Consider the following 14,857-nt stretch of genomic DNA (forward strand, 5'->3'; position numbering starts at 1 on the left):
CCTTGTGGCCTGGGCCTGGGAGGACCTGGAGCATCGCTCCCAAAAATCTGCCCTGCTTTGTGCTTTGCCAGTGGTTGGTGCCCCTTGTTCCATCCCTTGGGTGCTTAGGGGACGTGCACAACACCCTTCTGCCTCCTCATTTTGCAGCAGCAAAAAGGAAAAATTTGGGAGTCTATTTTTTAATTCCTCCTTTGCAAACGATTCCGTGCCCGGAGTCGCTTTCCTGTTGCATATTTTCCCCTCCAATATGTTCAGCAGCATATTAATCAAGTGCTCCTCTGATGTTGTGATTTTTATGGGCTGCCAACTGCACAAAGCCAGTTTGGCATTCTCTCCAAAGAATGAGTTTGAATGGCTTTACCGTTTGTATTTCAGATGGAGCTGTGTGTCACTTCAGTAGAATTAAAGTGGGGGGGGAAAGGGGGATGAGCGCCAGAACTCATATTGCACAGCAGCTCTTTCCAGACTGAGAGGAATCTCTGTACTGTGGGCAAATGGAGGCAGCAGAAGTGTGCAGCTGTAAATAGAACTTCCGTGGAGTGGGAGATAATATTAATAATAAATAGCTGAGCTTTATGCAAGAGGGTTTTTTCCTGCTGTGGACAACTTCCCAGGGGAAATATTCTGGGTTTATTGGAGAGATGTTTGCATACTTTCAACTAAGTGGATGAAGGTCTGATGGAGCATCGTCCTCTGTGGAAGGCCGTGGGATGCGGTGCTGTATGCTGGCCCCATGGCTGAGCACCCAGCTCTGTGGTCCTGGTGATGGGGTTTACATGGACTCCATGTAGGTCAGTGCGAAAGTGCAGTGCTTGGTGTTCAGCGGGTTTGTGGCAGATGGATTGCTTGGGATTCTTGGGGTTTGTTCATCTGGAGTGAGAAATAGAGAAGGAGAGACTAAATAAATGGAGAAAATAATGCTAGGTAAGCAAACAAAGAAATTCCTCAGTAGCAAACAGTACTTTTTTTTTTGGAGGCTAATGCTCTGCAAATGCTGTGTTGGAGCTGCCTGAGCTGTGAAGTCACTAGGACAGCACCTGGGGAGGGTCAGCCTGGGCTCTGGCTGGGGTAAGTGGGCTTAATCCACGTCAGGAAGCTGTGGAGCAGTCTGCTGGGAGGTGGATGTTTACAGCAGGGGGCCAAGAGAGCTCTGAAACGCCCAGCAGTGAGCACCCCGGCTGCTGGGGCTCTGCAAGATAGATTGTAATCACATTGATTTGGAGGGTTTTAGTAAAAAATCAACCTGGCACAGTCCCAAGCCCAGGTGTGGAAGTGTATCTGAGCTGGGAGAACCTTGGTGCTTGTTGCTTGGCTGAAGTGTGAGCCTGGTGGCACAGAGAGGAGCCTTCTGGCTAGGGCTGATAAATACAGCAATGCTGATGGAGTGCAGAGGGCAGAGTTCTTTCAAACACTGCACTGCTTCCAAGCTGCTTTCCAGAGGTGAAGTTATTTCCTTGCATTGCTTTGAGCCTGGAGAACCAGGAGGGTCTTCTCCCCATCCACCCTCCCCAGCTGTGCCCAGGGTGCTCACAGCTGCTGTGCTGGGTACCACAGACTAATGGGGTCCCTGTGTTGGGACCCCAACATCGCTCCCCACACTGTGCTGCAGGGAATGCTTTGGTTAGAAAGGCAATGGGTGAGGAGCTGAGTGCTTGGAGCCCTCCGGATGGCTCCCTGGGGCTTTTAGCCTGTCTGTCTGAGATCTTCCTTCTTGCTGCCTGCTTTCATTTCCAGCCTCGTGCTCTCAGACGACTTAAGGTTTCCTGGCCTCGTGCAGAGCTGCTAATCCCTGGAAGAGCATGGCTTTGTGTTTACATCAGCCTTTGTTTTGGACAACCGACTCTCCAGGGCTCTGAGCTCAGCCTGCCGCATGACAGCCAGGCGTGACAGCACCACGTGCACCTCATCCCCCCCATCCCCAGGTGATCACCCCCTGCCCACCCCTGAGACCCCCTAAAGGGGGGGTTGGGCTTTGTGCTGAGCACCCCCTGCCCCATCCCTCCCCAAAACATAGGGGAGGAGCAGCCTTGGGTACCACATTGCTCTCATCCCAGGCAGTTCACACACCGTGTGACCCTATCAGCCCTTCCTCTGTTTGGATTTGGGAACTGGGGGTTTTGTTTTCATTCCTGGCCTCTGTTTACATTCCTTGTATCCTGGCTTAGTCCTTCTGTAGCTCACAGAGTGGCTGTGTCCAGTGAATGACACCCTCCTGAAGGTCAGGAGAGAGGAGGTGGGAAGGCTGAATTTGGGAAAAACTGAGCACGTGTGGGAAAACATATTGGGAATGTGTGGGATGGTTGTAAACATGAGGGGAAGTGAGTTCAAGTTGTCACCACACCGGGCTGTGCTTTTAGCTCTGGAAGAATTGTGGGGTGGGAGCTTCAGCAGTGACCCAGCTAGGATTCAGGGGTGGCTGCTGAAGTTTATTTGCAGGATTTTCATTGTGAGAGGTGCACAAAGCCTTGCTCAATTCAGGATGGGACCTGGGGTCATCCAGCACTGCCTCCTGGCTCTGAGTGAGGGCACAGTCAGCACAGCTTTCTCTTATCCAGATTTCTTAAGAAGCCCATCCAGGCTTGTTAATGTGGGGAAGACATGAGATCTTCCCTTTGGGAATGGCTGAGAAACAGCTTGTGTCACTCCCTGTGCAGCTCTGCAGCCAAGTGAGCTTGCTGCCTGGATAGAGGCTGCCCTGCTTGCTCTCTCCTTGCTTCCTACCAACCTGCAGCAGCACTGGGTGAGGTCCTGCTCTCTGCAGGAAGGGCTGAAGGAAGCAGAACGCTGCTCAGGTGCAGGTTCAGTGCTGGGATTTGCTTCCCCTGCTAGAGGGATGGGTTTAACCTCAGGAACATCTGGATGCAGGGCACTGATTACAGTGTGTGTGGATCTTGGTTTGCACTTTGTCACATGTTGGCCTTGCAGGGGCAGCATGAGGTTTGGGCTGCAAACCTGTGGCACCTGAGCCATGTGTCTTCATGGGGCTGCAGCTGCCCTCCCACACCAAAAGCTGTTGCTTTGCTCTGATTTCAAGGCAAAAATTTCCCCTCTCACTTTCTCCATCCATTTGTTCCTGGCTGCTGGAGGGCCATGAGGACTCCATGCCACTCACGTGGGGTTGGGTTTGGTTTTGCAGCACAGTGCAGTGCCTGAGCAACCAGCAGGAGCGATGCTGTGTGCACCTGCAGGTGCAGCATCCCTGCTCTGAACACCCCCTGCCTCCAGCAGAACCCAAAGTGAAGAACCCCATCACTGGGACTCGCTGAGAGCGAGGCACAGATCGCAGCACATCTTTTCCTAGTGCTCTGCCAAGTGGCTGTGCGGGGCTGGGGAGGGATGTTTGTTTCCAGCCCCACTGGTCTCTATTGGAGATGGCTGTTTTGCCCTCCCCAAAATGCTCCCATTGCAGCTGGGGTAGGAAAGATGTCAGAAATAAAGTGATGGCAATGAAAAAATAACCTCCATCAGCTGCCTGGGGCTGTGTTCTGCCCCTGGGCACTGCATTGGTGTCTTCACCCTTTCTCTGCAGGCTGAGTTTTTGGAAAGCACTGAGTTGGATAGACCAGAGCTCAAATTGCACTGGGATCCAAGAAAAAGAAAAGGAGAATAGCACTTAACGTAAGCCCAGTTTTTGGCTTTTTACAGGATTAATATCATATGATGAATAGATGAGATTTATCTGCTGTAGGCTTTTTGGATGTTAGAGTCCTGCTGCTGAGCTTGCAGCTGGAATATCACGGGATGTCCCATAATAACTTTGCTTTCCTCAAATAACATTTTTGCATGGGGGTGAAATGCCATTATTTCCCTATTTCCTTGTTTGTGTTTTCCCATCTAGCCCTTCCACAGACAGCTGTTTACATTTTGGGAGCATGACATCAGTGTTAGCACAGCTCCTCTCCTTGAACCCTCGGCACTTGTGCTGGGGAAGCAGCACTGAGATGCAGTGATGTGCCGCAAATGGCTCCAACTCAAGCTAATGAGAGACCCCAGGAGATGTGCAAGCTGCTGGTGGACAGCTGATGGAACAGAGCAGGGCTGAAGGAGAAAGCTTCCCCAGCTCAGTGCAGGTTGGAGGGGAAAATCCCAGGTTCAGCTCTGTAACCATGCTTTGGGGATGAGCAGCAGTGCTGCTGGGTCAGGAGATGCTGCAGCACCTCTGCTGGGCTGCACGTCCTGGGGCTTCCCTGGTGCTGTGTGAAACATGAGGCTCGTGAGCAGGGAAATGTCCTGTGCTGTTTCTGACGTCCTGGAGAATGGCATTTGTGCCTGGGAGAAGCAGGGATCGCTCTGTGCTTGTGTTGTAGATCTCTGCTTATTGATGGAGATCTTTAGCATTACGCTCTGCTCCCTAAAAACCCTTAACTTTCACCAGACCAACCCTGCAGTCTGCTCCCTTCATCTCTTGCTGCCCCCTGAAGTTCTGTGGTTTTTTTCCTTTCAGATTAAGGTATGGGAGGGACAGCTGGCAGGCATGGTGAAGAGCTGAAAACATTTGATTTTGTCCAACAGCATTTTGCTGTGGGAAGGGGTGCAGTGCAAACAAGCTCCAGAGCATTTGAATTTCTGAGACAGTTTGGATCCCACTACTGCTTTGATCTCTGTTCCAGACATGTGTCCTCTCCCCCTGGTGCCCCAGAATGTATATATATGTGGGATGGAAGGGGGAGTAGGAAAAGGAACTGCTTCTCCTAGGGACTCCCTTGCTTCTAGAGGAGTATCTTGAGGAACTACTTCTGCAGCCCCCAGGCTGTCTGCCAGAGAGTTGGCAGGCAGGGATGCTGCTGGTTGGAGCTGTTTCAGATCTTCCCTATCAGGTGGGTGGTAAGAGAAGTGTTGGGCACACCTTGGTCTGATGGAGCATGGTCTGTGCAGGTAGCAACTCCCTTTGATTGGGATTGGAAGAAAGGTTTGGAGGGGACTTTGGGGTCTGAAATTAAACCTGCAGCGTTGAGTGCATCCTCCGCAGGATTCTCCCAGATCTGGGGAGGGAGGAAATATCACCCAGAAGATGTTGTGTAGTATGTTTTGGGCTGTCGAGTCCACCTGGAGGTGTCAGGGCTGTTGATGACAATTCTCAGGGAAGCCAACCCAAGGGACATGCAGAGTCAAAGCATTCCATAGTGCCTGGGAACAGCCCAGGAGGTGCTCCTTGGTGCACTGCTGCTTTGCTCCCATCCCCCAGTGGATGTAGTGCCTGAAATGGGGTGACAGCACAACAGTGCTGACACCACCATCAACAGTGGCCCCATGCAGACTTTTTGCCACCAGTCCCATTGAGGCACGGGAATCCTAGAAGCATGCCATGGGAACACAGATCCCATCCAACACAGCCCCAACCCTGACCCGATCCCTAAAGGGTGCCGTGGCCGCGTGCAGGCTGTCCCCTCTCCTGCTGTACCTCCTCCAAGCCTCACTTGTCCCTCCCACTCCCTCCCAATGCTCGTCTGCTGTCAGGGAGCAGGGGAAGGCTGGGGATAAGGAAAGGGCTTTCTGAGCAGGGCTACCACTCTGGCTGGGTGTCTCCGGCAGATGCGCGGGGCCGGGGAGCCCCTGGTGCTCCCATGGACCTTCCCAGCGGGATGCTCCTCGCCTGCTCCCTCTGCCTTCTGCCCGGTAAGAGCCCGCTCCCCTCTGTGTCTGGGAAAAGAACTCCTGCTGGCTTAAGCAGAGGGAAGGAAGGTGTTTGGGAAAGCCCAGCTTTGATGGGGCTGTTGGAGCAGGAGGGAGGGAGCCGGGTGCCTCGGAGGCAAGCAGAGTTAGTTCAAAGGATTGGAGTGCTTCCCCATCCGGGCTGTGGGCACGAGTGGGATTAGTCAAGCAGCTTTCTGGAGTATAGAACAGAGGAGAAATAAGTCCCCTAGACAACAGGACCTTTTTACCTTGGGTTAATTTTTGCATCCTTCATCTAGCTTATAATGTAACTTACCCTGTTGTGTGCGAAGTTGCTATGCAGAAGAGAAGTGCCTGGGATTAAAGAAGTGAAGAAGATCTTTAGGTCTGTGTCTTGCTTATGGATGTGCTCCTGCAGCTCTGCTTGGCTGGGATGGGGCAGAGCTCAGCCCGTTGCTGCCCGCTTGCAGGAGGCTCCGTCCTGCTGTGGTTGCAGCTGGCAGCTTCCTGCACACAGCCCAGGCTGGGGCTGCTCAGCTTCAAAGTGAAGAACAGAGCTCGCTCCCACTACCAGGAGCACCGCCGGCGGCCGCGCATCCCCGGCAGCACCGAGAGCTAATGCCACTGTAAACATTTCTAAACATCCCAATGGAAAGCAAGCCAACACTTTCTTTTTTGTTTTCCTTTTGTTTTTCTCCTTGCTAACAGCGCTGGTGCTGGATGATTTCAAGCCAGCCACGGCGGGGCTGCTTTTCTGTGCCTAATGGGGACCATGTGTGCATGGCTCGCATGGCGGAGGGCGCGGGGCTGCCTGCGTGGAGCTGCGGGGCAGAGCGCTGCGGCCGGCCGTGCTTACGTGGGCAACAGAGTCCCTCAGTGAACTCCTCTTAAAGAGCTGCTGCTCGTAGAGCTATTATAGAGTGAGCTCAGGGCTGTGGTAAATCTGTGCTTCTGCTTTGGGCTGAATAAAAATCAGCCCTCGGGTTGAGGTTTCTGCCCGTGGGTATCGTTGTCTGTATGGTGACTGAGGCGGACGGTGCTGCTGCTGGGGGTGACAGAGATGCAGGAAGGGTTAACGGTGCTTCCATCACGATGTGGTGGTCTCTGAGCCCAGCCAGACCCAATGCTTCGTGGCTGTATTTCAGTGTGTTTTGCTGAGGACTAACTCAAAGCAAGTCTGTGCCGTGCGAGGGCACTGAGCTGGGATGTGCGCTGTTGGGAACTGTCCCTTTGCTGTGCAGGCAGCCACTGAGTGTTCTGTTGGTCTGCAAGGCACACACCTGGGCTGGGAGGCCCTGAGACACCGCCGTTCCCTGGTGCTGGTGGGCATGGGGCATCCTTCAGGGGTTACTCAGTACTGGGGGCATCATGGTGCCCGGGGGCCACCAGTGCCATGCATCCTGTGGACAAATAGCTAAAATCCAGGCCGAGGGCTTGCTGCAATAAGTCCTCCAGGCATAGGCTGTGTTGCAAGAGAGGTGATACTTACACCATGGGGACTTGGTGTCTGAGCAGATATGAAGATAGATTTCTTCTTCAGGAAGTCATTCTTAGATGCAATAATTTCTGTCATTTCACAGCATGCATTTGTTTTCCTGCATTAGTTTTCTTGTTCAGAGAAGGCAAGTCAGCTCATCCCTTCACCAAAGGGTCACCAAATGGTAAAACTCTTGTGTTTGCCTTATGGGATGTATTTGGGATGGTCCAGGTGGGGTCACAGGGGACCTCCAGCAGTTGTGCCTAAGGCTTTGCTGATGGGAACTAAATGCTGTGTGGCTGCAGAACCCAAAGATCAGGGCTAGAATGTCCCACACCTTGAGTCCTCCATCCAACAGCCAAGGTTTGGCCACTGGAAGTCAGTGGGCAACTTGAATGTGGGAAGTCAATCTCCATCCCAGAGCCTTATGATGAGCCTCCCATTGCTCCTTAGGCAGCTCCCCTGGGAAAGGAGCATTTGGAGAGCAGCTGATATTCATCCCCCATGGCTAGTTGTGTTATTCCTGGTGAACACATTGCAAATGAATAATCAGTGTGTTCCTCGATGCTGTTAAACATGGTCTGCTGCAATTAATGCAGCCACACAGCTCCTCCCCTGCTTTTGGGGGGCCAGAAAGCTGAACTGTGGAAGCACAAGGTACTGCTGTAGCTAGTGCCCCAGGGCTGTTTGTGAGATGTTTTGTGGGTAACCAGGAATGTTACAACACATGCATCTGTGATGACTGATCTTCTGTTCATCCCCAGTATTCCCTGGCTCTCTATCTGCAGCTGTGGCAGCCACCGAGCTCCGTTTGTTTCCTAATAACTGATGACAAATGCTGGCTTTGAGATAGAGACCTGGATAGGAATTTGGTGCTTTCAGTGTTTCATTCTGCAGAGTTTGATAGAGGCTGAGGCTGGAGGGAGGCATAGGAACATGTGGTCCACCCTGTTCCTCCTTGGAGTCTGCTAGCTTTTGCCCAAATACTCCATATCAACCTCAAAGTCTTCTCTAAGCCGATCCAGAACGTAAGAGTAAACAGTATGTGTGACAGATGGATTGCAGAGCAGTGTCTGATGCCACCAAAGCCCATGCAGCAATGGGGATCTCGTCATGGGAGCCTGGCTGGCTGCCCTGGACACGCTGGGGTGGTGTGGGTCACAGTGGTTCAGTGGCAGTGTCTTGTGTGTGCAGTTCCACACTATGGAGGTTGTCTTTCCTGCATGGATTTGGGCAATAAGGAAAGGGAATGGTGCAAGGACAGCTCTTGGGCTAAGGAGCCCAGAGGTTGGTCTTCACCCTATGCTTCCACCTTGTCCTAAGCTGTGACAGCACTAGCTTTGGGGATGCCCTCAAAGTAAGAATGAATTTATTCCAGCAGCTCCTCTGCTCAGCTCTGATCTCCTCAGATTGACAGTTTGCAGCAAAACAGCGAGCAGCAGCCACCAACTTCTTAGCGTGGGGCACAGTGGCAAAACCTTCACCTACCCCATGGGGACCAGGGGTAGATAGATTGATGGTTGGATGATGTGTTGATGGTTGGGCTAGATGATCTTAGTGCTCTCTTCCATTGCTTATAATTCTATGACCCAGCTGGGGGCACAGGCGCGGATTGGGGCAGGAGGAAGGTGCAGAGACCGTGAGAGCATCCCTGGCACAGGAGTTGCTCAAAGCTGCACAAGGAGGACTTATTTTAATTCTTTCTGGCAGCAAAGGTGCCTTTTTTTCCCAAGCATTGTTCCTCAAATGTGCTTTATTTTCCCCCCCTTTCATTATTTGACCTGACAAGAATCAAAAAGTTTCAACTCAACAGAAGTTCCAGTTCGGGAAGGAGGTATTTGAGGCTTCCTGCCTTGGCGCGATCACAAGCAAAACATGTGGGTTTTGGTCACATATTTATGACAGTGATGTCACTTCTGACAAGAAAATGAAGCTGAGCTCTCTGGGTTGCTAAATCTCCTTGACAACCTTTCAGAGAAACTTCCATTAATTTAAGCCGGCTTAAATCTTGACACATTTATTTTCTTTCTTCCTACCTCGAATGCACCCACATCTGTCTGCTTTCCTGAATTCCTTCCCTCCTGTGTCCACATACCAGCAGTGCTGCCATCCATTGTCTGGAAGCTTTCTTCCTGACCGCTTTGTTTTTCTGCCTGGTACCTGCTGGAAGCACGGGGCATGCTGGCCATCAGAGCCCACATCTATCTCACTGCAGCTTTGGGAGCCAATGGGTTTAAACTATGGGATTGGGTCAGGGTTAGCTGCAGTCCCTCATGTCTACACAGACATTATTTATGTTAAAAAAAAGAAGAGCTTTAGGGTGCTTTTAAAGAGCAAGAGCAGCAGACTGGAGCCCTAGCAGCGCTGCAGAATGGGGTTTGGGCTCCTTGGGTGGGTGGTGGTTTTTGCTGTCCAAGCACATCCCTGCTGTTGTGGTCTCTTTCTTTCCATCCCTGCTATGGGACTCGGTGGAGACATTTGAATATGGAGAGAAAAAGATCCCAAACTGCTGAGTTCTAATACCTCAATCACTGGGGAGACATCCCGGGAAAATGTGAATGCTTGAGAGCAGCAGAGCTGCACCCCTCCCAAGGATTTCAAGGGGATCAGTAAGGATGGGAGGGAATGTTTTTACCATTCCTTTCCTTTTTTCCCCCTCTTTTCCAACCCTAAATGCAATGTAACCAAGCTCGGCTCCCAGTCTGGCCTCTCCCTTCATATTGCCTATCATTTGGAGCAGCAAACCCCACAGGAAACTGCTTTTCACCTTCACTCTCTGCATGCATGCATTAATTGGCCTACCTCACATTTCTCCCTGCTTCTCTCTATTCAGTGACTTTTGTGTTCTATGAATTGCTTGCACTCTTGGTACTTTTTCTTCTCCAGGCTGCCTCTTGCAAACAGCTCAGTTGCTCTTTATTTCTCCAGGAGCCCAAAGCTGTGCAGTGCATCAGAGCAAAGAGCCATAGGATGGTTGTCCCCAACTTCTCCCACCATTCCTGCTCCCCATAACCTTCTGCTTTTGTGCCAGCTGCACTGACAGAAGAAAATGCTCCTTCAGTGCAAAGCTGGAGGATGTTCTCACCCCCTGTGCGCCCTTCTCTCCCTCTGCCACGCTCTGTGCCTGCTGCTCGACTCCTGCATGTCTCCAGTGGGCAATGGTTAACACGAAGGAGGTTTTGATTTGTTTTGCAATGTTAAATCAGGTCAAACTACCACAAAATGTGCTGGCTCTCATTCTCCCCAGTCTCCTTTTTTTTCTTTTTTTCCTTGCTTTCTAGAATTTCTTTTTGTAGGATTATAAAGCTTCTTACCTCAGCTCTCCATTGGCAAGGCTGCATTTCTCTGTTTATCAAGCCAACATTGCCAATTTGTCACTATGACTGCAAAAAAGAAAAAAAACAACAGGTTTAATCCTAACATTCCTACCTACAAAAGCACTTTCCATCCTAAATTTCCTGCCAGGGAAGCAGTTTCCCAACCTCTCCCGTTGACAACCCTTTTGTTTCTGTATGAGTACTGAACGTGACCCTTCTGCTGCCTCTAAAGCTGCCTTATGGGCAATGCCAGGATCCTTGATTTGTGGCAGGCTAAGTGGTCCAGCAGTTACTTGCTGCCTGGAGGCCAACAAGCTGGGATGTGCTGAGTGCTTCCCTGCAGTACAGCCACACCAGCTGTAGAAAGGGGAGATTTTGACTGGATATAAGAAAAGGTTGAGTGTTTTTGTGGGTCTTTTTTTTTTTTTTTTGATAATAAGGATAGTGAGGCACTGGTATTTGTTGCCCAGAGAGGTGATGAATGCCCTGTACCTGCAGACACCCAAGGTCAGGCTGGAGGAGCTGTGGGTGTCCCGTTCATTGCAGGGGAATGGGGCCAAATGGACTTTACATGTCCTTTCCACCTCAAGCTGTTCTATAATTGTTCTCCCTGGCATCCCCCTGGTGACATCAGCTTCTGGTTGCATGTGAGATGTGACTCTGTTGTCTCTTTGGTGCTGCAAAGCCCCTGGAGAAGGCAGGAGGTGGTCAATGGGGATGGCTGTGTGCTGGAATGCAGTCTCACATCTACATCCTTCAGTGACTGTAGGAGGGGTGGGGTGAGTGCATCTGGGGTTTCAGCCTCCCTTCGATTGCAGGTTGTCAAGGTGATGCTGTGCCACCAAGCTGCTGTGATGTGATCAAACTACTTTTTGCTATTCTAGACAATGGTGTTGGGGTTGGAGGCAATTCTGGAGAGCATCTGTGTTCTTATTGGGGCAGGCTGTGTGGGATATCCCCATGGATGGGGCTCCACACAGCTCTGGTTGACCTCTTCAGGGTCTGACCACCCTTGCTGTAACAAGTGCTTTCTTCTTCCATCTCTGCGCTGTGTTTAACGGGATCCTTCTCTTCCCAGGGCTCAGTGACGCCTTCAACATCGACACCAAGAGGCCCAAAATCATCACTGGCTCTAAGGATGCGTATTTTGGCTACACAGTGCAGCAGCACGACATTGGGGGCAAGAAGTGGTGAGTGAGTACTGAGAGGAGGGGTCTACAACACCCTATGGGAACGTGCCTATCCCCTGCTCCTCCCAACCTGCCGATTTGGGGCAGGCATTGCTCAGGCTCTGTAGGGTAGCAAGGTCTGGTGCTGGTAATTGCAAGACTTAAGCAAGATTTGAGACTGGAAAATGCAAGATTTAAGCAAGGTTTGGTGATGGGTCCAAGTTATGTGCACAGAGCAGGGTTTGCAGGTGCTGCAGGGGCTCTCGTCCCACTCCAGGCAGGTTCACAGCTCCCCAGGGCCGCTCAGCCTCCAGCACTTGTTGGAAATCCATCTGGGCTTTGGGTTAGGGCCATCCCATCTATAAAATGTTATAGAGTTTCCACTGAAGAAGCGATGTCTGCAGAAATTATCAGAGCTGCCTGCTGCAGCCAGGAGTGTGGGGTGAAACTGGGATGAGTTTTGCTCAGGGGTTTTGCTCATGTATTGGAGGATGAGGTAAAAAGCTGTTGCAGTCCAGGAGGCCACCCCATCCCCATGGCAGAGCTGGGTTCTGAGCATGTGATGTAGCCCCCAGAGGGTTCATGGCTGGGTCTCCTCCAAAGTATGGCCATGCCTAGCACTGGAGCATCCCTATTGGTGCACCCCAGTGGTCCATGAGCAGGTTTTCACATGGCACTGGGGACCCTTTCCATCCTCAGGACTCTTTCCCTGCTGTCCAACTTGCACTTGAACTTAAACCAGGAATTCCTTCACCCTTTCTGTGCTTGAGAACATGGCTATTTACCCAAAGCAAGGCTTTCTTGGAAGGATAAGGAATTTTGGGCAACCTGCCAGCAGGGCTGATCATGGCCAAAGCCACCGGAGCAGGGAGGGAGCACAGCCACGAGGCAGCTCCTGTAAATAAAGGACGTTCCAGCAATTCCCTCAATGCACAGCCTGGGAGCAGCTCACTGTGCTGCTGCCTTGCTGGGAAGATCTCATGCATGGTCTGGCTCCATGTGATGCTGGGGCACATGCCCCTGCAGCACAGCTGCTCTGAGCCCAAAGGGATTGCTCTTTTAGCCTGTTTTCTTGCCCTAAATTCTCACAGACTTTCTGCATTCAGGCCACAACCCAAACAGAAGCTGTACTGGTGAATGGAGGTGCAGCTCGCCACACCAGCAGTGCCAGAAGGGAGGCAGAACCTTGCCAAAAATGTGAGGCTGGGGCTAAGCCTAGGAAAGAGCTGATCAGAGACTGCAGTTCTTTGAAGCAGATAAGGAGCAGAACAAAATGTCTCTGCCATCACATTCCTACCTCTGCTGCTCTACTTCTATTTTTCTTTTAATCCTTCAAGTGCCAAAACCTCAGCGGGGAGCAGTAACCATTGAGGATGGTGTGTGCACTCAGGTGCCATCCTGTTCCTCCAGTGACAAAGTGACACATCCACTTGCAACCTATTGTAGGGGCCCTGCGTTAGTATGGGGTTGGGCTGGGTGCTCTCCATGGGTCCCTTCCATCCCCTCCAATTTTGTGATAGTGGCAGCAGAGAGCCAGCCCAGCTCGCATGTTCTTCTCCCACATCTCCCATGTCAACATCTGCCAGCACTTAGCTGTCATTTTCATAGAATCATAGAGTAATCCCAAGTTGGAAGGGACCCATAAGGATCGCTGAGTCCAACTCCTGACTCCACAAATGACAAAGTTTTTCTGCACCGCATGAAGAAATGGATGTTCTCTGCCCTGGGTAAGCGTAGGCATATACATAAATACAGTGTGTATTAGAATGGGCAATTACATAGTATAACATGTCTATTAAATGTGCACGTCATTAAAAATGAAGCCATCATGACTCACTCTGGTTAAAGGAGAAATGACTGAACAAACAAAATGTCTGTAGTATGAACCAAGGACACCGAGAGCCATGTGATAATCATTGTGCAGAGTCTCAGCCAGGCTGGAAAGCAGCCAGGTGTAGAAGGAATGGGAGTGATATGGCAGAACTGTGGCTAGTGGAAGGCAGGAGTAGAGGCAAGCAGCACCCAGGAGCTCGGAGGAGTGAAATGGCTGTGTCTGAAATGTAGCTCCTCCAGGAGCAACGGCTCTGACAGCGCTCAGCCATACAGCTGCCAAATATTGAATGTGGAATCTGAGGAGTTTGGCACCTCTGCTCCAGTCTGAACTGTTTTAATGCTGCTTTTGGCCATCGTGGATGGCTGCAGGAGGATTGCAAAGCAGCTTATGTATGTGTGAGTGAGAGTATAGGAATATTTATGCGTGTGTACACAAATGTAATTCTGCAGGTGTATTTGGAGTTGTGGCACTTTCCCTTGCAGTAGCATCCAGACAGCTTGCACGTGGGGCTATGACAGCAGCTCTGATAGTGGAAAACCTGGGAGGAAAGAATCCCGATTATTAAACTCTGGGGGAAGAAGCAGTTGGAAATGCACTGCTCCAGGAGCTCTCTGCTTTGTGGGGTCACGTTCCCTGCTGGCAGGCAGCAGTGCCTCCCAGACCTCCCTCTTGCTGCTTCTCTCCCTTTTTCATGAAGCTGGAGGTGTGAGCTGTGCTCTAAGTGTGCAAATGGAAAAAATGACAGCAGGCTCCCAAATCTCATCCCGGTGTGTGCTGACCGAACTCTGCCTGGATCTGGTGTGGGTCTGAGCGTCCCACAGCCCTGTGCTGGTGCCTCAGGTAGTGCTGTGATACTCACTGGGGTCAGTGCCTCCCCATCAGATGTGGGCGGAATTTTGGGGTTGATAGAGGTGCTTTAGGGGTTGGGTGATGGCAATGTCTCAAAGAAGTGAGCTGCTCCTCTTCTTGCACTGTGCCATGCAGTTTAGGAGTATTCAAGGTGTGGATAGTATGAACCCAGACAGGCTTGTTGCTGTAGGTGCATTTATTGGGGAAAAGTAAGGATGTTCAAGCATGGAAATGGGGAACTGAGCATTGGCACAGGCAGCTCAGGGCAGTGGTGGAGTCACTGTTCCTGGAGGAGTCCAAGAAATGTGGAGATGTGGCACTTGGAGATGAGGTCAGTGGGCACAGTGGGATGAGTTGGGGTTGGGCTTGCAGATCTGAGAAGTCTCTTCCAATCTTAATGATCCCATGAATCTCAGCAGGCACGTGTATATCAAATATGGACCAGAACTGCATGGAGTTCAGAGGGAAATGTTGTTAGAGATCCCTTTCCCAAGTGCTTCTCTCAGCTCTCCATCACTTCAGCATCTCTGGAGCTCTGCGATGCAGCAGGCCCAGCCCTGCCACCAGATGTTCTGGATTACCCCCTGCTGGCTCCAGC

General features: G+C 51.2%; 1 protein-coding gene across 1 annotated transcript in view; it reads left to right on the plus strand.

Moving 5' to 3' along the window:
- The first annotated feature begins 5,437 nt into the window (after window positions 1-5,437).
- The window catches only part of ITGA11 (integrin subunit alpha 11), a 32,140-nt gene continuing 22,720 nt past the window's right edge, over window positions 5,438-14,857 (plus strand). Inside the window, exons 1-2 of the mRNA XM_052671837.1 lie at window positions 5,438-5,616; window positions 11,486-11,597. Of these exons, the coding sequence (XP_052527797.1) occupies window positions 5,565-5,616; window positions 11,486-11,597 (164 nt within the window). The 5' untranslated portion in view covers window positions 5,438-5,564. The remainder of the gene's footprint in view (window positions 5,617-11,485; window positions 11,598-14,857) is intronic.

The sequence above is a fragment of the Tympanuchus pallidicinctus genome, unplaced genomic scaffold (assembly GCF_026119805.1).
Source record: "Tympanuchus pallidicinctus isolate F22 unplaced genomic scaffold, pur_lepc_1.0 scaffold12, whole genome shotgun sequence".
In the NCBI taxonomy this organism is placed as follows: Eukaryota; Metazoa; Chordata; class Aves; order Galliformes; family Phasianidae; genus Tympanuchus; species Tympanuchus pallidicinctus.